The sequence below is a fragment of the Leiobunum rupestre genome, chromosome 10 (genome assembly GCF_980474605.1).
Source record: "Leiobunum rupestre chromosome 10, qqLeiRupe1.1.hap1, whole genome shotgun sequence".
Lineage (NCBI taxonomy): Eukaryota > Metazoa > Arthropoda > Arachnida > Opiliones > Sclerosomatidae > Leiobunum > Leiobunum rupestre.
In genome coordinates, this window is record NC_143393.1 from 56,569,229 (window position 1) to 56,594,997 (window position 25,769).

At 35.3% G+C, this 25,769-nt stretch overlaps 2 protein-coding genes and 1 long non-coding RNA gene across 3 annotated transcripts in view; 2 read left to right on the forward strand and 1 right to left on the reverse strand.

The window, feature by feature from the left end:
• LOC149926251 (uncharacterized) overlaps window positions 1-25,769 on the forward strand; it is a 385,527-nt gene that overhangs the window by 99,674 nt on the left and 260,084 nt on the right. The window lies entirely within an intron of this gene.
• LOC149926255 (uncharacterized) lies at window positions 138-964 on the forward strand. The gene is made up of 2 exons (XM_090161342.1): window positions 138-240; window positions 301-964. The coding sequence occupies exons 1-2, from the start codon at window positions 168-170 to the stop codon at window positions 834-836; spliced, it is 609 nt and encodes a 202-aa protein (XP_090017468.1). The 5' UTR covers window positions 138-167; the 3' UTR covers window positions 837-964.
• On the reverse strand, window positions 7,476-15,962 carry LOC149926256 (uncharacterized). The gene is made up of 6 exons (XM_090161927.1): window positions 15,867-15,962; window positions 14,700-14,933; window positions 14,520-14,622; window positions 8,154-8,175; window positions 7,540-8,095; window positions 7,476-7,484 (listed from the first exon to the last, which is right to left on the reverse strand). The coding sequence occupies exons 1-6, from the start codon at window positions 15,960-15,962 to the stop codon at window positions 7,476-7,478; spliced, it is 1,020 nt and encodes a 339-aa protein (XP_090018053.1).

Consider the following 25,769-nt stretch of genomic DNA (forward strand, 5'->3'; position numbering starts at 1 on the left):
TGATTCATAAACCAGAAAGAATGTTAAAAGTTACAAGTTCCCCGCAGTTTGAACACTTTACCATCTTTAATGAAGAGTTAGCCGGCGCTCATAAGAAGAGAGCTAAAATTGTTCTTAACCGGCCTATATTTACCGGATTCACCATTCTAGATTTATCCAAGGAGCTCATGTATCGGTTCCATTATGGATTCATAAAAAATACGTACGGGGACAAAGCATCACTATTATTTACAGACACTGGTAATTTAATTTAATATGCATTTTTTATTTAAATAGTACTAATATATAAAATATTTACAGACAGTTTAACGTACAACATTAAGACGGATGATGTTTATAAAGACTTTGAAGTTCATAAAAACCGCTTTGACTTCTCTGATTATCCACCTTCGCATTTCCTTCATTCTAATCAGAATAAAAAAGCTCTCGGTTATTTTAAAGACGAGACAAATTCGCAGTTAATTCAAAGCTTTGTAGGACTTCGTCCAAAGCTTTATTCTATTAAATTGTACGGGGAGTCTAAGACCGCTGAAGAGATAGAAAAGGAGTTGCGATTGGGGAAATCTTTAGAGTCAATTTTAAACCATAAAAAGGTTTGTAAGGGCGTTGCCATGAACGTTATTAGAAACGTCATCCGCCACGAAGACTATGAACGTTGTCTTTTTAATCAAGAAACCATGTCAGCCGAGATGATGCGTATAGCTAGTTTCAAGCATGAACTATTTACTATAAATACTAGAAAACTTTGTTTATCACCAAATGATGATAAGAGATACATTCTACCCTGCGGGGTTCGTACATTAGCGCACGGTCATAAAGATATTGAAAAATTATAATGAATGCTTGTATTTATGTATATATAAAAAAAAAACTGCTATTGCTATAAATTGTAAAAAATTATTTTATTGAATACATTTTGCACATAAACTCTTTAATCATTTTATCGTTTACATATTTATCTTTCTTAAACCTAGACACAATGTTATACATTTCTATTCCTTTACACCTGTTTATAGCAAAATAGATACAGAATGCTCCACACGTATTACTAGAATTACTCTGTAATTGATTAGAATTAAAAGTTACAGTTTTACTGTTTCGTTCAATAAAGTCATTAAATTTAAAATAATCTGGCGGGTTTCCAAAGGAATCCATGAATTCACAATTTTTATGTTTAGAAAAATATATTAGAACCCAGTGTTCTCCAGGTTCAGCACTCGTATCGGTATTTACAATAAATAGAGAAGGGAATATTTTTACGTATTTAGGTAGCTTGTCAGCCGCGAACACGCCTTGAAATATACTTTTAGTACTTAAATCTTTTTCAAGTATTTTAGTTATCTGTAGCGAATCCATTAATTACTGTAATCGAAAATCACGGTTCGATTTTTATCAATTTCAATCAAATTTTGAAACTCGGCGTAAATTAGAATGGAAATCGTCTCCGGTAACGGTTTTGCAAATTTTAATTCTAATCTCAGGTTACTGTTTTTTACAAGATGCAAGTGATTAGCGTTGTTATTAAGATCCGAGGTTAAATTGTACGCGAATAAACAATTTCCGTTAGGGTAATCTTCCCGACTTATCTGATTCCCTTCATCTACGTTCCACTGATTAGTTTGAATGAAAAGATTGCAATACGCTTGAATATATAGATTTTCCTCAAAGTTTAGAGATAACGCCTTATGAGGGACGCTGCTACCGTCAATGTACAATCCAATGCTTGATAAATCAAAATGTTGAAAGTTGTACGGGGATTTTTTCAAATCTCCTAGAAACGCTTTTTGTTCCACAAACCCGATAACAACTTTCTTAGGTGCTTGTCCGGTAAATAAATGATCTTGCACACTAGCCATAAGTCCAGCGGGTATAGAAAATGAGGTGCACTCCGAACGAGTTACAGGATATTTAGCGGTTCCATATTGTAACGCCTTGGCTTGAGCGAGCGATAGTTCCGGTATCACTTTAACTTTCCTCAGATAAAGGGAAGCTGATAAAATCTCCACTTTACATTTTACGTCGGAATGAACGCAAAAAGCTGCTCTATTTTTATCGAATTTAAATTTCAAATCAACCATATTTAATAAAAAGCGTGGTTGTTGACATAAATCAGTATGGACTACGCCTAACAAGTCAATCGCCCCTTTTTGCGCTAAACTCGCTCGTTTAGAGAAACCATCGTTATCGAAAAATGAATCGAACTTTCCAGGCGTATCCCGATAGAAAAGTGAACTCGTTAAATAACTTTTTTTCGCAGAATCTCCGAACGTTAATAAAGTTTGTATCATACTTTTATAAGCGTAATTTTGACTGGAAGGTGTTACTGATCTTTCATTAAGAAATACGTGGACGTCGCTAAAAAGCGAATGAAGAAACAAATTCTCGGGGGCGATATTGTCGGCTGGAGTTCCGGCGGCCCCACCCGCAACACCTGGAACCGCGGGTTGCGGTAGTTGACCATTATCTTTAGTTACCTTAACTCGAACGTGCAGCAAAGTTTGTGAAAGGTCTATATACGTTTCAGAGTTACCGTTGATAGAAAATGTAATTGATGCGTTATCAACTATATTTGATATTGGATTATACTCAACCCATTCTCCACCAATAATCGAAGATTGTGTCATAGGTACTTGAAACAAATCTAGCTCGGAATTTATACACTCAACTGAGTGCGGGTGTAAAAGGGACATTATGAGAATATATCGGAACGTTTAGGGAACCGTCCTTTCGCTATCCTGCCTGCTGTTGAAATGGCGCTTTTCGATTGAGTTCGTTTCCTTTTATTTCCGGAACCCGTCATTCTTTTAATATGATCCGTAGCTGAAGATGTTAGTCTCATGGCTTCATCAGCTGCTGAAGCTAAAGTTTCCCTTCCAGCGTTAATAGAATGCGATTTAAGCGCTGTTTTAATTGGGACTCCGCTAACAACATCGGTCGCTACTTTCGCTCCGGTACTTAAAAGTTTTTTTCCCAAGTAAGTAGCGCCTTTCTTCAGTAAAGGTACCGCGAATCTAAACGCTGAAGATAATATATTTCCTAGTCCATGTCCTCTTTGCACGGCTAAACCTCTATATACAGGTATTCCACCGAAACCAACCTGGTTTAAATAGTAACTTTCATAATCAGTTCTTGAAGATGAATATTCAGACCTCATGATGTTAACTGTTCGCTCTCTTAAGCTAGAATGAAGGTGTGTCCTGAATGATTAAAGGTTTATAGTGAAGTCCACATTTTACGGGGTTTAAAATGTAATACAACGTGAGCTTTTCCACTATGAAACTGTATTGGCTCACCTAAATCATCTGTTATATTAATCTCTATAGTCTTAATATTATTACACACGACTGGTAGGTAATGAGGTTGTGAAAATATTTTTGTAGTTGTTTTCCCATTAGACTCGGCTTTCTCTTCGACGCTTATGATTCTTAATAGAGGTGCTAAACTATCCCCAACAACGCTATTTTCAACCAGATCGGAATAAACGAATAAGGAATGTAACCCAGCGTTCATATCAACTGGGTAGGGGGTTATCATTGAATTTAAAATGGTGAAATCATTATCTCTTCTATCCTTAAAACCTAGTAAAATCGATAGATCGGGGCCAATTACAGCTCTGATTTTCGGTTGCAATTTAACTTTAATTCGATTAGAATAATTTAAATAAGCGAATGTAACTTGTTCTTCTTCTTGGTTGTGGACGTTCATAACATGTAATAGTTCTTCCGGAGTTTTATAAAAACCCGCGGGAACTTCAATTATTTTATCATATTCGAGAGGGTCTTTAACTAGAGGGTTATCAGTCATTTTATCATATTCGAGAGGGTCTTTAATAACCAATAGATTAGGTTTTCGAACGTTATGCCATGTCCGAGGATAGCTTATTTCCGCTAACCCAACTTCGTACTGTTCCTCAAATCTTAACGGTTCAGCTAAATACGTTCGAAATTTACCAACGCTATTATCTTGGTAATATAATGACGAGGAATCTGAAGGTAGCGTTACGTAAAAACTCATTTTAAATCCACTTCTTGTATCCAAGAATTAAATGTAGGGTCGTAATCTTGCCACTTGACATACAGTTCTACGCGACCGTCCGATTTTTTCCTCTTTTTTATTACTTTTTCGATTATGAAGTAACAGTCTTTTAAATCTCGACCAACAATCTGAACCTCCTCTCGATAGAATACTCCTAAAATGGGGTTAGAATTTAAATCCATCAGCTTATATACAGGTGGGTCACGTGGTAGTCTCTCAGCTATTTTAAACAATTCTGTAGTAAAATTCGGGTTATATTTCTTATCGAAAATTGATAAATTTCTACTTATTCTACAAATATCTCCAATTTCAAACGCGTATGTTAACGGAGGAGAAAAATTTACCGAACCGTAAAGATTTTTCCATATTTTAGCAGAGTTATCTAGAGTAACTTCCGCGGGTTTACATTTAATTGATCTATGATAACTATTGTTATAAGCGTTTATAATATCATCTAAAACGTCGATATATTTAAGGGTGTTATTCTGCGTGAAATAGCGATATAAACGAGATTTAAAACTTCTAATGAATCTTTCAATAATGGACGCTTTCATTTCCGATCGGGTAGCGAAAAATTTAATGTTCCTTCTTTCTAATTCACTCTGCACTTCTTGACAGACAAATTCGTTTCCATGATCACTTTGAATTCTTTTCGGTTGACGGCCTTTTTCAAAAACGTTACGTAACGCTTCTAAAATTGTTACACCTTTCTTATTTTTAACCGCTACAGCCATAGCGTATTTGCTAAATATGTCGATAATACATAATACGTAGCGAGATCCTGAATTATATTTAGACAGCTTCTGAAAATCTGCCAAGTCCGCTTGCCACTGTTCGTCAATTCCATAAACAATAGTTCGATTTCGTTTGAATCGTCTTCTAGCAGGTTTATGCAGCGTATATGTATCCTGCTTTATTAGAAATTGTTTTACTTTTTCCAATGAAACCTTTAAACCTTTATGTCGAGCTGAATTATAGAGCGCTTGAACTCCAGCGAATGACCCTGGGTCTGCGGGGTTAGTATAGATCTGCTCAAGTTCTTTCTCCATATTGGGTAATATTTTGATGTAATGGCATGTAACGCCAAAAAAGGAAATTAAATAATTCTAATATTATAATAACTATGATAATTAATACAGCTGTGATAATTTTCGGTGATTTTGAAAATGATTGTGATAAATAGGCTAAAAGTCCTAAAGAGACCGTTTCTGTACAACCTTCCATTGTAGGCTTATACTATGAAATGAGAACAAAATTATCAGGTTAATATATTTTATTTAGTATGTATCCAAGATCTTAGAGGACTAGGTGAAGATGATGATAACATTGAACTACTTGGTGGTGTATGAAATACAGCGAATGTTTTTAACAGTGTCAATCTTACAGGATTTTTAATTAAACGTTTTGAAATATTTGACTTATGAATGCCCTCGTAAAACTCTGTAACTCCTATAGGATCAATCGCTGTTCCAGGCGTTTTTCTCACAGCGTCATACAAAAGATCGATTATATTAGATCCTCCAATCACTTGTCCTCGAATAGAAAGCTCTCCTGAGTTAGTCCATCTAATATATCTCGGATCTTCCGTAGTCGCTCGGTATAATGAAATCGCATCACTAACATAAGTTGCAGGTAGAGAATAAGATATTTGCGCGAACCAGGTTTTAGGCCGTTCAGAGTTTTCAATAACGGGAGAGATTTGCTCTTTACGTACGTAAGTTAACCGTCGTTGGAGAGTTTGATTGTATAATGCTAATTTCTCTGATTCGTTTAAATCTGGATTATCTAGAATAGATTTCATTTCATCATCGAGTGTCTTCTCTTTTTGAAGTTCAGGTGTTTCTTCTGTTTTGGAAGGTGGAGTGTTTTTTAATCTCTCCATTACATCTTCAGGTACTAGAAGCATTTTTCGAGCCATCATCGGTTTATAGCTCGGCTTATTGCACTTCCGGCGACTGAGCTAACGATAGATAGCAGTGGCGCTAATAAAAATGGAAGAAAACCACCTTTTTGTACCAGTATCTTTCGTCGTTTTGATATAGGATTCTTCTTCGACACGTTTCGTATAACCGCGCTATGTTTCTTTAACCGCTTACGATGACGTTCTGACAGTTCAATTGTTCCGTGTAATACATTTATACAACATTCAACGAGAGCCAGTATAGCTTCCTTGCTAGCGTATTTAATAGCTGTCTTTCTTTGATTTAGATTACAGGATGTCAGGAAACGTAGAAAGTCTAGGTTTTCCTTTACTCGTTTTGAGACATCCATTTAGAGATTTTCTTAGCCTTTCTTAAAGCGCAATGAACAGTTTCGGAATGAAAAGGGCAGTTTAATTCAACGTCTTCTAGTTCTGATAATTTAGGACAACCGGTATCTTCGATGTTAGTTACTGGAACACCGAGGAGTGTCGATAATACTGCAGCTTTTTCTAAACCTTTGGTGAAAAACGAAGTAGCTTTTTCCGCTATCTGATTGCAAATGTCACGTCTCGTTCTGTAAGGACGTTCGCCGTCATCCCATCGAAGATGACAAATGTTATGAGATATCCATCTGCATTGTCTTTTATTTTCGTTTGAAAGCTCTTTGAAAGGGCATGGAGATTTGAAAGTAAACACTTCCGATTCTTCAGTTTCTAATACTACGTAAGCTAATTCTTTAATAATCCACTCTCGATTAACCCTAAAAAAATTCCCTTCTATAATACACTTCATTTTGGAATAAAGACAGCCGATTCTTCACCCGGTATTAAACCTGTTCGTAGTAAATACTGATCTGGGGTGTGAGGTTTCAAGTCAACTAATAAATACCCAAATTTCCGTGACGTAGCTTGTTGAAACGCATCAATAACGTATTTGCTATTGGTTGGAGATATCTGCCTCGCGAGATGATAAATTGTTGATTTATCTCGTGGTGATTTAAAAATAAATAGATAATGAGCATTTAAATTTAAAGTTCTTATTTCTTTTCCGGGGTAATAAAGGTTTTGCATTAAAATTAGTACGGAGGTGTTTCTGTGATGAGATCCACGAATAAATAAATTAGTTACATCTTTATTATTAGATATCTCGCATAACAAATCGTCTAAAATAACTAAATTCCTAATTTGCGGGTTTAATATAATAACATCGAGTAACCCTTCGTGAAACTCGACTGAAGGTGTGTGTTCTAATATTGATTGAAATAGTTTCGGCTGATACTCGGTATAACACCATATTATCCTCTCCGGAGGAGGGGATATACAGGTCTTCTTATATTGAATCAACCGTCCCACCAGGAATGACTTTCCGCATTGGGTGGACCCGGCTACAAGCCCATTCATTGGATGTTGTAAGCTTAAATCCATAATGGTAAATGAGAATCGGAACATTAGTGCAATCAATTTTATTAACTTTTTAACAAGTTTTTAGCATTGCATATTATTAGTGACATTATATTATTTAAAATTTCTTTCGACAATTCACAGCGAATAGTAAACATTTCAATAATATTTTCACAATCTACCGACATAATTATTTCATAAAAATGCAAATCTACGCGCTTAGAATAATCCGTCATGATACAATCATGCTGGAGTTGAGATGGATGATCAATTTGACAGCCATTGCACGCTTTCTTAAGAGCTTCGTGTAATTGTTTAATTACAACGTTAGTCATCGCCTCCTTTATTTCCTTGATTTTCTTTAAACACTTCTGAATAGACTTGTACTGGTCGAGGAAATTCAACCAAGAAGATTGAGCGAAAGCTACCCCCTCTTTAGTCGGTAACAGTTTTCCATAGTTTACTCCATAACCATGGTACATTTGTCTAACATCTAAAACCTTTTGTTCGGCAAATCTATGAACCGAAAACCGTTTAGTTTCAGAACCTGTGAAAACCCACGAAGTTTCAGCTTCGTTATTGAAATAAGCTTCAATGGCATCTTTCTTTGTCCATAGCTCTTGCAGTTCCGCTTCTGTTAGTTTGATACCCTTTGTTAAATCTAATAGACCGCAGTAGATGGTTTCATCTGCATAAACGATTAACCCTTTGTCAGCAGACACAGGAAATGAACAATTCCTATAAAATAAATACATTAAGACAAAGTTAAGAATTATCACTGAGTATTCCTACTTACATTTTAAGGTTCCTCGAAGTCACTTCCAATACAATTCAGATGGTGAACTTTCTAAATATGGTCTTACTATTATACGGTTTTCCCTTTTTATACTCTGAAATTATTTATCTTCGATATCTTATTTTTTAAAATGGAGTTTAAAATTAATTCCATTCTACGTATACGCATTTTGAAGTGTATCGCGTTACGTATATAGGAATTTACCCGGTCCTCATACGGAATCACGTGTACAATTACAATACTTGAGAACGATACGTTTCTCATACTTAAACTTTAGATATTCGTTTGAAATACTCGTGAGAAAGGTTCAAGTGTCAAGCATATTTAAGTACTACAATGATATTAAAATTAAGTTTAAAAATATTTCCATTCTACGTCATTTTAACAACGAATATTCCATGACGTCAAAACACTCAAATCTATGTTTTAAATTCAAATTAACCGCGCCCCAATCCGCGCACGTTAACCGCGTCCCATATTCCATGACGTCAAAAAACTCTTAAATTCAAATTAACCGCGTCCCCCGGGGTAATCTGCGCACGCGCCGCCTAGGTTATCAATTTTTACATCATTTCAACTTATTCCGTACGATAAAACTTGATAAGATATACGTTCAAGTATCTTTCGAGATAAGCGTAGATAAATGAACAAGTTGGCCTGGACACAATATGTTGATATACGGGAAAACAAATCGTCGCGAGAAATACCCTAAATACATTGACTTTTTGACGATTTTACCCCCATTTCATCCCTTAAATCCCGGATTTCGATCCCGAACCCAAACCCGAACCCGGGATCGATGCCACACCCTCACTTTCCTTCTACTTTAAAGGTACAGATATTTCTTTATATTTTAGGAGAAACTTTTTGCTATTACTTTCAAAAGCCATATAGATTTTATTACATTTCATCAATTTTCCTCTCCTTTTCACAAATTGATATTCATATTTATCAGATGGAAATGTATATATTTTAAAACCCTTTCCTTAAATTTGAGCCTTGAAACTGTAACAGGAAACTGATAAAATATTAAATTACAAAGGATTACGTGTAAGTTGACCATTCAATTTGTTGCAACTCACCTAAGAAAATACACTATTAACTCAGTATAAATGTTTTGTAATCTACCTAATCAAGAATAATGTCAACTACATAGCCACTAATTTGAGGATTAATTTAGTATTGATCTCCACCCATTGAGATGTGAGAGAGACTGCAACTATATAAGGGGAGTGTTGTGTTTTCCAGTAATATTCAGATCAGGATTTTAATTCTAATAATTATAATAAAAATAATAATCAGCTAGGCTAATACCCAAGTCGCAAACGACAGGCCAGCATCTTGTTAGTCATGATTCAAACTAATTTAATGTGAAAATATTATAAATTTAATAAATATAGTTTTCAGTATAATAGTAAACTTGAGTTAATTTATTGGGTCGCATAGTACAACAAGTTTTAAGCATTATCAAGCCCTAAAAATAAAAGTGCCACTTCATTTTAAAATATTTTAAAATGCAAACAGACAGAATTTATAAATTAAATGAAAGTTAAACTCGCTTACATATTAATTAAATACAAATAAAAACGCATGATAATTACTTTACAATAACTATGTACTTATTTATTTATTCAAACTAGTGACGACACCGTAGCAGACGACTGTTTTAAAACGAAGGGTCAGATATAAGGTTATTAAAGTAAAAATCTGCTTCCTATGAGTATGATGGGTTCGTTATTTGGAATACGTGTATTGCTGTGTCTCTTTTCCCTATTTTCATATGGAAAAAGCTCAAACTTTTTAAAAGTGAGTGATTTCCAATATAGTTCCCTCCCCCCACCGAATAGAAAACCCTGAACGTACACGCGTACTCCTTTGCATTTTAATATTTTATCAGATTCCAGTTACAGTTTCAAAGCTCAAATTTAAGGAAAGGCTTTTAAAATATATACATTTCCATCTGATAAATATGAATATCAATTTGTGAAAAGGAGAGGGAAATTGATGAAATGTAATAAAATATATATTTGGCTTTTGAAAGTAATTGCAAAAATATCTCTTAAAATCTACAGAAATATCTGTACCTTTCTAGGTACCAACTCACCCTACCCCCATAAACGGCTTTGATAAAAGCATTATAAATTTATTTTTTCCGGGCGCCGGATTGTCTATCTGGGGGAAGGTAACACTAAGGTGAGACAATGAATGTATTGTGATACACAAAACGAAAGACACAAACTTAACATTTAAAAAACGAAACTAACAATATGTTTCATTAAGATTTTATATATTTCTATTAACTTAGGTTTTTTATTGGATTAATTTTATTTATTGGATTTATATCTAGATATTTTTTTAAAGGGTGGATTTTAACTAATTTTCCTTTTAAATTCTTATGGTAGGCTTACTAATTTTTATTCACTTATGTTGTAAGGATAAATCGATTTTGGTTATTTTTTTATCGCCATATGGCACCACAGGGGTAACACATTATATTAGGACACGTGGTCTTATTTCCACCAATTATAGTTTATTTAATAACGTGACTTATCTGAGGTAAGCTGACGAACCGATGGTGAACTGATTTATTTAAACAATACTAAGTTATATTTATATTGAATTTTTATCATATGACTTCGACGTCTTGTTCCGTTTTATACGAAACAGTATTCCTTAATCCATTATTTTAAAATTTTGCCTAACAAGGAAGTGACATACTTATCTACAAAGCACCCCTAGGCACCTGTTTAATAAACAAACTATAGCAAACAAATTAATAGAATGACCATAAAAAAATCTTTCTTTTTTGATAATTGAATCAAAGTTTGCAACAACGACAACAAAAGCAAACAGTACTTATACCGCCGACCTTTTTTGAAATGTTTTTAAAGAAAACATTTTTGGGATAGGTTAGGACTCGCGAAACATTAAATAAATATTCGTGTTGGACATAATTAAATAACTTCAAACAGTCTAGACTAAATAGCGATAGTCGGATCGTTAAAAGAGTTATGTTCAATGTTATATACCAGAAAAAAAAAACGATTTTAGTACAATTATTTCCCATAACTTTTTAAATAGTGAAATCGTACAAACTGACATCAAAACCCGATCTAACCGAAATTTTCATGCAAATATAAAATAAAATAATAGTAACAACTGTTCAGCCTATGTATCTTAAAGAAAACAAATGTTTAAGACAATACTGTAACGCTTTTGTACTACTTATATAGGCATATAGGTGCCTAGCGTTGACTACTACTATGCTACTAGATTAAAACGGTTAGTAAGGACGCTAATAAATTATTTTGTAAGGACAAGTTTTTGCCATACCCAGATTCTGATTTAATGATGATTTACTAAATTTACTATAAGACAAATATATCGAATCGAACTACTAAATAAAACCCAAACAATACCGCTAACAAATAAAATACTACTAGATTAATTTCCCCCTTAAATAACTACATGCAGCACGCACTCGACCATTGCCAGACCACTAAAAATACGCGGTTTACTATATACACAAATCCTGTTTTTCCGTTACCCAATCGAATTACTATGACGGGCTGTCACGTGGAGGGACCCTATGTTTTGACCAATCACATCATTTCAACGTTGAGCTTAATTTCAAGGTCCCATGTGTTTCAATTTCTTGAGATAACAAGTCGAGCACGCATTCGGTGACAATTACACCAAACAATAATATGGATGCGCACTACTATAATTGCAAGCATTGGCCGAGAAAATCTGGCAATGGTTCGAGTTCAATAATAAATACACGTGGCATGCACAATATACGCTATTCACCGTCGATTCTGAAGACGATCATAAAACTATCAATCAGTGCCCGGTTGGATCCCTCTTTTGACCTTTCGCTAACTACTTCCCATTCCTACAAACTACCCAACGCGACCATATGGGGATGCCGAGGGACGTAGCATAATTGTTTCCCTAACAAAATCTAAAAGAGGGGTAACGTATCGAAAAATATTCGTTACACTAGTACTATCGAATACTCGTATTTGCCAAATGTGATTATTTACAATTGTTAAAACTGATGTTTACGAATTGATCATTAATCTAAATTTTGGACAAACTCATCGTATACTGACCATTTTTATCTATTTAAGGTATACCCATGGCAAACTGACGATGTTTGCCCATTGTGGACACTCCCAACCAAAACTGACCATTTTGACCACTCCTCGTTCAAATTATCCAGTTGGGTCCATTTTGGACACCTTCGTCGCAAACTGACTGTTTTTGACCTTTATGGACCCTCCTATCTCAAACTGAACATTTTTGGACACTATGGACCCTTTCAACCCAAACTGACCATCTTGACCCCACCCGCTTAAAACTGGCTGTTTTCGTCCATATAGGGTATTCCCATCGCAAACTAAAGATTTTGGTCTATTTGGGAAACTGTCGCAAACTGACTGTTTTTGACCGACGCTCAAGGTTCAAATTGTCCATTTTAATTTTGAATGACCACTTTTAACCATGTTTGGCATGGGCATGAGAAAAGTTCAAATCTTAAAATTAACAGTTAATAAACATATTCGAATAAAACAACAACGTATAAAAGTGTATTAAAAACCTTAGGTAACAAACAGTTAAAAACCATACAACACATACGATTTAAAAATATAAAATACATTTGCCAAACGACGATTTTCTTTCTACCCCTTAAATTGCTTTTCTTCTCCGAGATCTTATTTTCGTGTGATCATCTACGTTCAAACAATCTGTATAACTAAAAAATTGCTTATTTAAGAAATCTATAAGATTTAAAATTATATTATTTATAATAAATTAATTTTTTTCAGAGGGTTTTTGAAGTTTGCCATTTATGAGTGCCTATAAAATATTACTTAACTATCAAAGTTATGAAATTAACTGAGATGTCAAATGATATGTTATCCGGTTATTTTTAATATCAGTTATTTTTAAACTTTTGGTGGTGGTAAGCTGTTTTTTACTAATATTCATTATTTTTATTTAGGTATGGCTTTTTGTGATATTATTGCTCATTATTCGTTTTCTGAAATATCTCGTAACGAAAACGAACTTAAAAAAAACCGGTGAGGTATTTCTAAAAAACTTCTTTTGTTGTTTTTTACTGACCGTGAAATAATAAACAATAAAATTTAAACAATAATTGGGAACCTAAGCGAAATGTAGATCCTCCAAGAGGCTGTGCCCTAACTAATTAAAAAGGACCCCGAACACTTAACATTAATTTTGGTTTCCGATGAAATTTCTTCAAATTTGGATATGATTAAAAAAGGTGATTCCGAACAAGGTTTCAATGGAGTAAAATGTTTTAAGAAATACAGTCATCTGCCAGAGCGGCACGAAAGTCGTCGAAACCGAAAAATTGTAAAACCTTTTCCCCTATACGAAATTGCTTTGGATGTTTTTTTTTTCTCAATATTAACCGACCAAGGATTTTTTTAGGTTTTTCGCCAATATGTCCATACCCACGACACCTACGATTTCTAAAAAAAACATTCGTAGTTCAGCCGTCAAGCCCTATCCGAAGTATTAAGAAGTATTTCTTAACTAGGTTTTTCGCCAATAACTCGATACGTATGATATCTGGTATGTTAAAAACGCTGCCGTCAGTTTTATACCGCAAAACTTGGTTCGACCTGCTTTGTGCAACAATTGGTCGTTTAGGTTTTTCGTCACTATCTCGATACCCACGACTTAATCATTGTTAATCGCTTCGAAAAACGTAATTTCTAAGAATCAATGATATTGCAGTATTTTTTAATTTAATTAAAGCAGAAGAGCATACCGGGGGACCCAACGTGTGAAAATGGAGAAAAGCTAAAATTATCTCGATATAATTATTATCCTTGGGTATAAATAAATACATTCCTGCTTAACCTAAGTCAAACCACGATTAACTTATTGATAAGTGAAACTCCCGGAGACGGTTTGAGAAAAATCCAACAGACGTTCGCAATTGGAACATGTATTCGTTACAACGGCCATGTGTTCAAAAGTTACCTTACTAGGCATAAATCAAGAGAACAATTTGAGAATATGAATATGAAATGCAGACTATTTTAAAAGAGAAAACTACTACTTGTTTATATACAAAGGAAAAACAACATAAAAACAGATAACATTTAAAAAAACATTTGATCTAATTAAAAATTAGTCGCTTTAATGATGTTATTGATCTAACACCCCTACTCGACGTCGTCGAGCATCTGTAAGGCCAACTGTATCAATATGATGGTTGAGTTTGTTCTTAAAAAGTGGTTTAGTTAAGACATCTGCGGACATGTCTTCAGTGGGGCAACACTGGATGGCAATGATTCCCTTCTCTCGCTTTTCTCTCAAACTTACTAAGCTTTTCACACGCTTGGTAATTCTCGAAGAGCACAGTGGGACTCGTGACGGGAAGGCCAATGTCTTGGAAGAATGGTCTCAGCCAAGATTCTTCCTGCGGCTATTTACTCGGATTTAGATGACGATAGCGATACGGTTTGATGTTTACGACTTCTGGCTCGAACGACAACGTTATACTGTCTGCTTTCTGCAATACAGTATTCTGCTCATGGTTATTTTCTTGGTCAGTAGATCGAAGATTCGACAGCCTTTCGACGCTGTGCTGTAGCCAACCAGGATACCTATGATGGCTCGGTCATCCCATTTCGTTCTTTCCTCCTTCACGACGTATGAAGAATCCTTGCTTCCAAAAATACGAATGTGCCCGAGTTTCGGTGTTGATATGTTCCACAGTTCGTACGGAGTTTTTTCCTAAAAATTTGTAGGAAGACGATTATGGAAATAAATTGCGATTAGATTGTTTTCGTCCCAATAATGGTTGTTGAGGTTTGCTATCTCCACGGGACTATGATTATTCCGCTCCTCAACATCAGATTTCTAGAGTTAATATGGAACAGTCAACTGATGCGCTATTCCTTTTTGTTAAGCAAAGTTTTGACGTATTTTGTGATGTATTCTACGACATAATCCGATTGGATCCCCGTCGGCATTCATCAGACTACACGGGTCGGAATTGATAAAATCCCGTGATCTTGGGCTCTTCTATTCGGATGGTTTGGGTCCACTTGCGCAGTTTTCATTTGCGCAGTTTCCATTTGCGCACTTCCCACTTCCGCAGTTTTCGTTTGCGCACGTTCCCAATTGCGCGTTTCCCATTTGCGGAATTGCTATTTGCGCAGCTCCCCATTTGCGCAGTTTGTCATTTGCGCAATTTACCATTTGCGCGCTTTTTCCCGCTTGCGCGGTTTCCCCGTTTGCGCAGTTTCCCCGTTTGCGCGATTTTCCTGTTGCGCAGATTTGTTATTAGAACGGTTTTCCCATTTGCGGGGATTTTTATGACTTAAATATTCACTATTAATCCTTTTTCCTAGAAAAAGGGTTATTTCTGGCAGGTAAATTTTAACATTACCTTGTTTACCATCCAGCTGCGCTGCTAGTGTTTGTTTGATGTCCAGTTGGGCTGTAAATACAAAAAACAATTAGGTTTTTCTTAGTTAAAATAGCATTCGTTGAATTAGTATCTTGGGAAAATATATATAGTCCAACAGCGACTCGAAGCTTCTCGGCCTTAAGGTTAAGATCATAGTGTAGTAACTGTTCCCAGCTATTTCGCTGAAATCTTGGCCGAAAGGCCGTCAAGCGAGTTTCCCAGCTCTACAGCTAGTTCCTGTGATGCGTACTTACCTGCCAGTAACCTGACGTCTCTGTTCCTGTTTCTGCTCCTGAAGTTTTCGCTGCTGGGTCTTCACGCTGTATCGTGACTTGGCCGATTCCTGCCATTGCTACCTGACGCTGTTCCTTCTTGGGACCAACCTTCACGTGACGATCTCTCTACAGCCTATATGGCTGCAGAGGTGAAAAAGAGGATTGCCCACCTGGAAGTTATCGCTGACTTCTTGGAAGTTGCCCGAACCTTCCACGGGAAACTCGGACCGGACAGCATTGACACTCTTCAATCTGTTGGCAAGGACACCTTTTTACTCACCTTTACGACTCTAGCATATCTGCAGCAAGCTGTCTCCTACGGAGAAATAGCGGTTAACAACTCTACATGTAAAAACACCAACGTCGAAGACGACGGTGTCGGGCTCACCATTAAGCAGCTTCCTTCATGGATTCAATGGGATTCAATCTTGACGACCCTGCGACAATACGGCGAAATTAAGACGCACCGCCTAGACGAATACAAGGAATTAAAAGGAATTAAAAACGGGGACAGATCGGTAAAAATTAAAATGAATAAAACGATACCTAATGTACTTTATTTTGGAAGGAGCAGGGCCCTGGTATATTATACCGGGTTTGCAAAAAAGTGCTTTTTTTGGGAGCAGGTGGGGCACGTTGCCTCTAACTGCGAAAAAACGATAAACCAGATGGCCGAGAAGACAAAACCCCGAATTAAGACGACTTACCCAAAGATCCTGAAATAGCCAGAAGATCAACAAATATACTTACCAACGCTACCACTCGAGACGATAACATGGAAGAAAAGCAAGAAAACCAAACCAGCAAATTACCCATACTTACCGCATCCGACAACTCAAACAGCTCTGAAGAGAGCTGGACGTTCACGTCACCCGAACCATCCAAGAACAACGTAAAACCTCCAGTCCAAACCAGCCAATACGCCGACGCCTTGAAATCAACACTACAGCCCGATGAACCTGAAACCAGTCCGAGATGGGACCATAAAACCAGTAAATTAGGAGAAAAAACTCATTTAACAAACTTAACCATGACCGAACTTCAAGCCTTATTCCACCAACTCAACACTATACCTCCCTCCGAAAGTGACTCAGAAAACCAGCAAATAGGTGACCTCCTAGACCTAGTCCGCACCATCATCGAGACCAAATCGAAACGTCGTCGCAGTACAACTCCACAAAAAGAAAAGTGTTAAAATTTAAATTTTTAAAGTATGACCCCGCTTTTATCTATACACACTAAATTTTTTTTAATGATTTCATATTGTAACTGACCTGTCCTAATTTAAATTAATTAATAAGCAGGAAAAAATATTGACAAGGGTGCTGTACCACATTTGATTTTTAATAAACAAATTCAGTAATTGTTTACTGACAGTTCCAGCTTTAAGGGCGATTTTAGTGATTGCCATACCTCTAAAACAATTGTAGGCGGCACAATAAAAACGATACAATAAAAAAGGATAAAAAATAAAAACGATGTTTAAAATATAAAATAAACAGGTATTAAAAAATGTTTCAATTTCAGATAAAAATGCTGCTAATACCTTAGCAAAACTTTTAAAATGGCTTCTGTCTTAGGACAATATACGTCCTCTGTAGTAGAACACCTATATGAAAACGGTGCCTACGCGCCTGCGGCACGCCCGGCTAACCTAACCGTTGCGCGCTAGCCTTGATATAACTACCTCTATATAAAAACTATTTCGTTGAAATGGCCTCCAATATAGGACAGTAAGCGTCCTGTATTTCGTAGGAATGGCCTCTGTCATAGGACAGTTACGTCCTATGTGAGAGGCCAATATCAATATATTTCGTTAGGATGGCCTCTGTCGTAGAACACCTCCTTTATGAAAACGGTGCCTACGCGCCTGCGGCGCGCCCGGCTAACCTAACCGCTAAAAACATTCTTTCTGACCCCTAGGAAACATGCAGTGGAATTAAAAAGGTTAATTTTTGGTGGAAGGCATTAACTTTAAATAGCAGCCAATATACTGTCCTCAGTGTTACAGATACTACATTTTCTTTTAGCCTAAAGGCTGAGAAGCTACGAATGGCTTGTCGACCGAAGATTTATTCCCAACTAAATAATTCAACAACCGATATGTCAACTTCAAACAACTTTAAATTATTGGTATGGAAAGCGCGACCGGTAATTAAAAATACACCAGCAGCACAGTTGGATGGTAAACAAGGTTACGTTAAAAATAAACTACCTGAAAAAATCTTATTTCAAGGAAAATTGCTTAATATAGAATATGCAGGTCGTGAGAAGCCGCAGAATAAAAAAACCTGCGCAAATGGAACACAGCCCCATTGGGAAACCGCGCAAATGGAAAATCTGCGCAAGTGGAAAACCGCGCAAATGAAAAACCGCGCAAATGATCCATAACTGGTGACAAAGGCAGGAATTATTACATTACCTTTTGTAAAGGTTGGAGCAAGTTCAGATTTTTTTCGAAATATTTCCATGGCAACCTCGTTATTGATGAGATAAAAGTCTGTTAATCTATTCGTTTGGTCTGAAACAATTTCGGTTTATTGGGAGTAGCGATGAATAATTTTAGTCGTTGATTTATCCATTCTTAGGGCCATCCTACCATTTAACGAATTATGAGCCAATTTAGCGGAAGTTCTTAAGGATGGGTTTTCAACATTTTCTTCTGGTTCTAGCCTGACACCGTCAGCTTCGTATATTGCGTCTAAATATTGTTTTTGCTCTCCATATGTTTTAATATTAGGTGGAAATCCTGAATTTTAAATTTTGGCTTTAAAAAAATTCATATATGGTTTGAAAAAATTGGTGGTATGATTGTAATTATACACTTCCAATATGTCTAACAATTGGTATTGACATTGTGATATCGCATAGTATATTTCTATCGAAGGTAAAACCACTGTTATAGCTCGTTCATTTATACTATAAGTGCATTTAACTACACTGTCTTTTACACAACTTGCGCATAAAGGATAATAAAGTGTGTTATTGACCCGATAGGGTAAAACTGGTAAAAAAGAGATTTTGGAGGTAATATTCTACAGGATATAATTCCAAAATAAGCGTTAGGCGTACAATCAAAGTTATTCGTCATAATGTTAACACTTTTGCATCCATATTCCTTTTTCTTTAAACAATAGACGTACAGGCTGCAAAAGTCAAAATATCGTATTTATTCTCCAATTAAGGAGTCTATTTCGTGGTATAATTTATTCGTTTCTACACACCCTCCAACTAAAGAATCTCTGGGGTTAATTTTGGGAATAATTTTAATATTATAAAAAAATACCTTCGCCTCAGCATTTTGTCTTAACATATCTAAAATTGAACTTTAAAAATTTTAACATGTGTGGTTTGGCAAATTTTCTGTAATAAACTCTTTTCGATCCATCTCTCTTTCGTTAATTTCAAGAAATGTTTTTCCCAACACAGGGTTAAAGGTAATACCAGAAAAATGTTTTTGGGCACCCTTGCCAGATATCACCCATTACGTCAATAGCTATACGGGGGTTGTTACAAAACCCATCTACAAAATATGGACCTACGGGATGTTCTCCCGCCGCACTTCTAACGGTTTGCAAAGTTACATTGTTTTCTTTTTCATAATAAGCTAGATATTTTAAAGCAATCGCTCTCTGATTCTGTCTGATTGTTAAGCCATTAGCCAGGATAGTACATAATGTGTATGGTTCTAAAAACAAGTCAATAAAGACATTGTTAAGGCCCCGAGAATGAGAAATCCCTCCATAGTTTGTAATATCAATTTCGATTAGGTCTTTATATAACTTGCGAAATTTCTCCATAGCTAAGCGTAATAAATTACAATCTAAAAGGCAATACGCCCTTGATTCAGATTTAATACAATATAATGGTTCAAGCTGTTTGCGCGTATAACAATTCCGGTTCTTTCATTTTTTGGGGTTCAAAATATTTTTCATCTGGAATTTTTTCTGAATAATTTAAAGTATCTTTTGTCCAGAAGATATATGGAAAATATCCTTTCGATTCGGGCAAAGAAAACATTATAGGAAAGTGCATTAGTGGTGCATTAATATAATTTAAACAGTCTACGAAAAGAATGTCTACCCCTTTAATATATATAGTATGCATTTTCGCACCGTCGTAAATAACTTCGGGAACAACTCGATTTATTAATTTTGAAATAATAAACATTCCGTCAAAAGATCTCAAATTATGCGCCATTGAAATAACGTTTGTAAATTTTGGTCTAATCGTTTTTCGTTTCCATTTACTATCCTCAACTAAAATTGTCTCCTATTGAAACAGATAATTTAAAAAATTGTCTACGCACCCTTCTCCCTCAAAAATTATAGTCTCAACAAGGTAATTTAACATCTCACTCTGTGCCACTAACTAGACGGGCTTATGGATTTCCTGGTCAATTATAGTTTCAATATCGAATTATATGTACGATCGATGTTTATGTTTAAAAGTCGAATGTTTAACACAATGTTGATTGGGAGGATGTTCAATATTACAATACTTGCAAGCTGTTTCACATTTGTGAATTTTTGAAGTTTCAAATTGAATAAAACATTTTTCACAACTATAAAAAAGTTTGCAAATTGTTACATTCTCCTTGTTTTAAATACCTATTACAAAGTTTACAATGGACTAAAGGAATTTCTAAAATGTCGTGAAAATTTTGACTTAAGCATCTTTTCCATTTCATATTTGGGGTAGTAAAACAATGTTTGTTTCTTCGATTGGTCGAATAAAAATCTTTTTCACAGTATACACACGAGGCCACACCGCCCCAAATATCGCGTAAATTTTTAGCTAGATGAACATGGGTGCCAATTTTTACAAGTATAATTTTGTTTTCGGATCTGGAAAACCTTTAAAATATATTTGAAAATTTTCTATGCCGTGAATATTATTATCTGATATTTAGGTGATAAATATGTCTGAAATTTAGCAATATCTTCAATTTCTACTTCTCCTTGGGCAATTGCTACAACGTCGTGCAGTTGTTTAGCGGCTTTAGTTGGCGCTCTACTGCGAAATAATGTTAACGCCCGATATTCTTTAAGAACCGTTGTTAATGGCAGCTTGTTCTTTTTGAATTCTGCAATTTGACAAAGTTTCTGTCCGACTATGATACCTCGAGCCACGCATAAATAATCTTTAATGTTTATATAGTAGAAGTTGGCTTTAGATTTCTGAAACAATAATATCTCGGTTTTTTTAACGAAAAAAGTTTTTCCCAATTTTTGTGGTTTTTTTTTCATTAAAATTATAATAAATTAGATTTATCCCTCTAATTAAAATCTTTTTTATTGTGCAATGCGTGAAATATGATTAAATATTCTAGCAACAGTTAACTGATCGATTTTAATAAATTTAATGTTAATTGGATGCTCTAAATTTCCGATTGAATTGCAAATCTGAGAAAGTCAAATCCTAAACTTTGCTTCTTTACGAATTCTAGAATTTCACTCAAAATCTTTTCAAATACGGTAAAAAATAAATGGGTAGGAATTTCATTTTAATTTATTAATTCTAATTCAACATCGAGTTGTTTGCATCGCCATTTTTATGAATTTATAGGAATTAATTGTTTAATTTTAGAAAACTTTTTATAATTAAAATTGGTTTAAGAGGAAAAGTCTAATTTATTATCCGATTAATAATCACTTGAGTCTCCCATATTCTAATTTATTTTCCAGTTCTAAAAATGATGTTCTAATAACTATTAAAAATAACTAAATAAATGTCTTTTTAACTCACTTTTGATGTTGGAACAACAATCTTTTCCTTCCGTCTGTTCAATCTGGTTTTTTTAATTTGTTTGTTGAGTTTATAATTCGAATGACATCTAAGGATAGGTTGCTAGCCTAATATTTGATTCGCTTTTAATCTGCTTTCCAAATCTCGTCTTGCGGGAATTGTTTAATATGCTTGTACGCATATATTTGAATATCCAGGTATATTCCCCTGTCACCAGCTTTCTTCCCCGGAGTTTTCATCTCGTAAGATACTCCACTTTTCTTGATTTTTACCGACTGTTCAATACCAATTTCTTCAATATTTGAAAAGCGGGGTACCTCCTGTATATATTCTATATCAGAATCATCGGAATTAAGAAGCATTTCCGCATCAGATATATCAAAAATTGAAACTTCCTGTTTCGCGGAGATTTGACTGTCGCTTGTGGAAGCCATTTTTTCGACCGTTATATTTTAATACTAAAATTTTGGCCTTTTATATTCGTTGCAAAACAAGTCATTTTTCATTTATTTTTGTTAATTTTCTTTATATCTAAAACCTTGAATATTAAAGTCTTTATCAGTACAAGGATAAAGACTAATTATAATTTATTACTATGTAAATGATATTTAAAACTAACTGTGAAGGTCAGTTTAAATATAAATGTATGAAATTATAAAAATTATTAATTGTTTTTGAAGGATTTTATATTTAATTAATTTTATAATTGTATTAATATTAATTTAATGACGCGATAGCCAAGCCAAGGCTTACTAAAAATGCGTTTTTTTAACTTTTTTAAAGTTAATATTAGCAATTGCCTTGAAAACATAATGTTACATTAATTATTAGTTACTGAAAAAATACAACTATTAGATTTCTGAAGGTAGTAATTATCAAAATATAAACTTGGGCGCGTTTTCTTTATCTGCCTCTCCACCTTTACTTTGTGAATCAAATTGATTTTGTATAGACATTTTTAAACAAAGATGACCATACTATCCTAACGGGGCACATTTAATTTACTCTTTTGAGGAAAACGCAATTATTATGGGTCCTCATGGCAGGAATTTCCTTAGTGGGACCTTATTTTATTATTCATAACATGAAGTTTTCCTCGGTTCAACAAACTGTCGATGAATCGAAAGAGGATAAAAACGACAGTGAGCACTCAAAGGAATTTGAAGAAAGTGATAATATATCATTAATTGAAGAGATTTGAACATTTTTGTACTGATAATAGCTAATGTGGTAACAAAAATCAGTCGCATTATTTTTCACTCGTGCCATTTTATATTTTCTGGATTATCATATATTAGTTTGTATTTAATATCTTTTAATTTTTTTTGTTAACTGTCCCTATGCCATCGTAATCTACTCTATTCACTTGTCTTCAGTGCGGAAGATCATTTAAGAACATCAACAGCCATTATTCGAGGTCTTCTACTTGTGTTAAACCTTTCGATGCTTATTTTGAGGCCGTATCCTCTACGGAAGGCGATCATGTGTCTTTGGTTAATCTTCTTGCCAATGTGAAATCATATCGTCGTATCATTCGAAAAATACCAAAAGGAACAAGGAACTCAGCTGCCATTTCACTTTCCAACGTCATAAATAAAGTTGTTAATGAACATTCCATCACTTTCTTGAACAAGTTTACTTTGTTTCTCAGATTCTTGTTTACAAGTCCCAGCTGAAATCGACGGTCGTTCAGTTTCGCTCTCAAAAAGAAGTATGGAGGAGCTAGGCCAATCGCTGTTAGGAATAAAATCCGTCGTTTGGTGGCAAAAATAGGATGTTAAAGCAAAATGTCTACCCTGGACCGTTACTTGGTCCCATTCAACTGGGCTTTGTCACTCGTTGTGGAGCTGAAGCCGCATGCCACGCATCTAGACGATACGTTAACCACCCACATGAAAGTTCAAAGGTCCTTTTGATAAAAGACTAGTTTTATTCAATGCGCGTACAAAGAAATTCCTGCGCTATACCCTTTTCTCCGTCAATGTAACAAGTCATCCTCGCATGTGGTTGTCGGTGAAAATCCCTTTCTTCGGATCGTGGAGTTCAGCAATTAGATACTTTGGGTGCAGCTCTATTTTGCCTTGTTGTTCAGGGTATAGCCGCTATTATAACTTCCGAACTAAATGTTTGTTTTCTGGATGACGCCTCTTTGGGTGGTGACCCTTAAACCGTTTTGGACGATTTAATCCGCATTAAACACCTAATAAACTTCTAATAATTAATTCGGATGGCCATGTGGATTTCTTCTGTAATTTATTTCACAAGGAAGCTCCGGGGATTTCGGCTCTCGATCGTACTGACTTCATTCTACTGGGTACTCCGCTTTCGGAGGAAGCTATATCTACTTGTTTTTCCAAAAAAAACTGACGCTCTTAAAATTATGGCTAAAAATTTGGAACAAATTTCATTTCACTGTGGCTTTTTTCTATTGAAAAATTATCTGGCTATACCGAAGTTAATTTACATTTTGCGATGTTCCCGTTCCTGGCTTCGTCAAGACGACATAATGACTTTTGACAATGATTTTAAGAATACTGTGGAAGTCGTGGCTAATACTGAGATGACCGAGCAGTCTTGAGGGGCGGTTTTGGAGTTCGCCATGCTTCCAGAGTTGCTTTGCCGACCTTTTTTGCCTCCAGCTCTAGTGTCAAAGCTTTGGTTTAGGAAATACTTCCAGCACTTTTAAAAAACCTTAATGGCCCGAGTTTCGATGAATTTCTTCAACGATGGCTTTTGCTATCTCTGCGGAAACCTACTCCCAAAGACCATCAGGGTTTTCAGCGAAAATGGGAACTTCCTCTCAATGACAACTTTCTAGAATACTTGAACAGTTTGCACTCACATGATCGGAAAAAATCTCGCCTGATCTCGATTTCATCTAAAGAATTGGGTACATGGTTAAACGCTTTGCCTTCTCCTGCTCTTGGCACTTAGCTCGAAAATGAATCTTTTTGTAATACCGCCAGTTTGCGTCTGGGCGCTGAGATATGGTTCCCATGTGCCTAATTTCAGCCCCTCGTATATCAAAAACTGTAGGTCATATCTAAACAAGTGATCTATCGTTTGTAAGGTAACAGCCAAGCAACAAACATATTTACTAATAGGCGATATTATAAAGTCAGATATGCTTGCTCAACTTGTTAAAATGGGATAACGAAAAAGTACAGTTAAAGCCTACGGATGAATTCATAGGCCCTTTGGTGGGAAAGCTAATGGAAGCATAGTGGAAGGTGTCCTTTCCCATCAAAACAATAAGGCGACGTTACTTTATTATATCGCCTATTCCATCAAACAGGGTTGACGAGCATTTTTGTAGCAATGAGTTCAAGTTAGCTTTAATTTTTCTTGTTCTTCCATCATATCCTCGTAGACCACTCAACAGCCAAAAACTACTGAACGGATTTAAATAAAATTTGGTATACAATTTCTTTTTAGGCTCCCATTGTGGCCTTCCAAAGCAGGGTTGGCAAAATCCTTGTTTTTTTTAAAAAGAACAAAAACAATGTTTTTTATTGTTTTAAACAAGATTTATTGTTTTAAACTGTTTTTAAAGCGAACAATAAAAAACACATAATAAACAATAAAAAACTATGTTTAAAACACGTTTTAAACTAATCATTATACTTATGAATCACGAGTAAACTCATTTAAAGAAATATTACGTATCATTAAACGTATTATCATAAGTGGCATAATTACCCTAAGTGTGTCAATAAGATGAATTTTTCCATGATACCTTGTTTAACGAAATTGACGTAAATGACGTCATTTTTCCAGTGACGAAATTTACGTAATGTGTTTGCGAAGCGGCGTCTACGGCGCGAGCATTAAAAATACCATATAGAGTACTTGAACGGAATTCGCGAGTCCTACGGTTCTTTGGTCTGTTTAGAACAAGCTCAAATTGAAGATTTTCTGTGGGAAAGGCTCCTATTGGCACACTTAGGGTAATTATGCCACTTATGGTATTATAAATAAACTCACAGGGAGAAGAACCAATGAGTACACGCTTATTTAAACGAGCCAAGAATTTCGCTAAGCGTTGTTGACCAACCATTGACGGCCTTAGGGTTTTCGATGCCCCATGCAAATACTACCTAACCCGTAGTAGGGTTTTTAATATAGTTATCATCC

Coding starts and splice junctions, on each gene's coding strand:
- LOC149926256 (XM_090161927.1), bottom strand. CDS start 15,962: ATGGCAGGAATCGGCCAAGTCACGATACAGCGTGAAGACCCAGCAGCG. Junction 14,623..14,699: donor TGTATTGCAGAAAGCAGACA/GTATAACGTTGT, acceptor CCGAGTAAATAG/CCGCAGGAAGAATCTTGGCT. Junction 8,096..8,153: donor ACTTCGAGGAACCTTAAAAT/GTAAGTAGGAAT, acceptor TTTATTTTATAG/GAATTGTTCATTTCCTGTGT.
- LOC149926255 (XM_090161342.1), top strand. CDS start 168: ATGTATCGGTTCCATTATGGATTCATAAAAAATACGTACGGGGACAAA. Junction 241..300: donor ACTATTATTTACAGACACTG/GTAATTTAATTT, acceptor AAATATTTACAG/ACAGTTTAACGTACAACATT.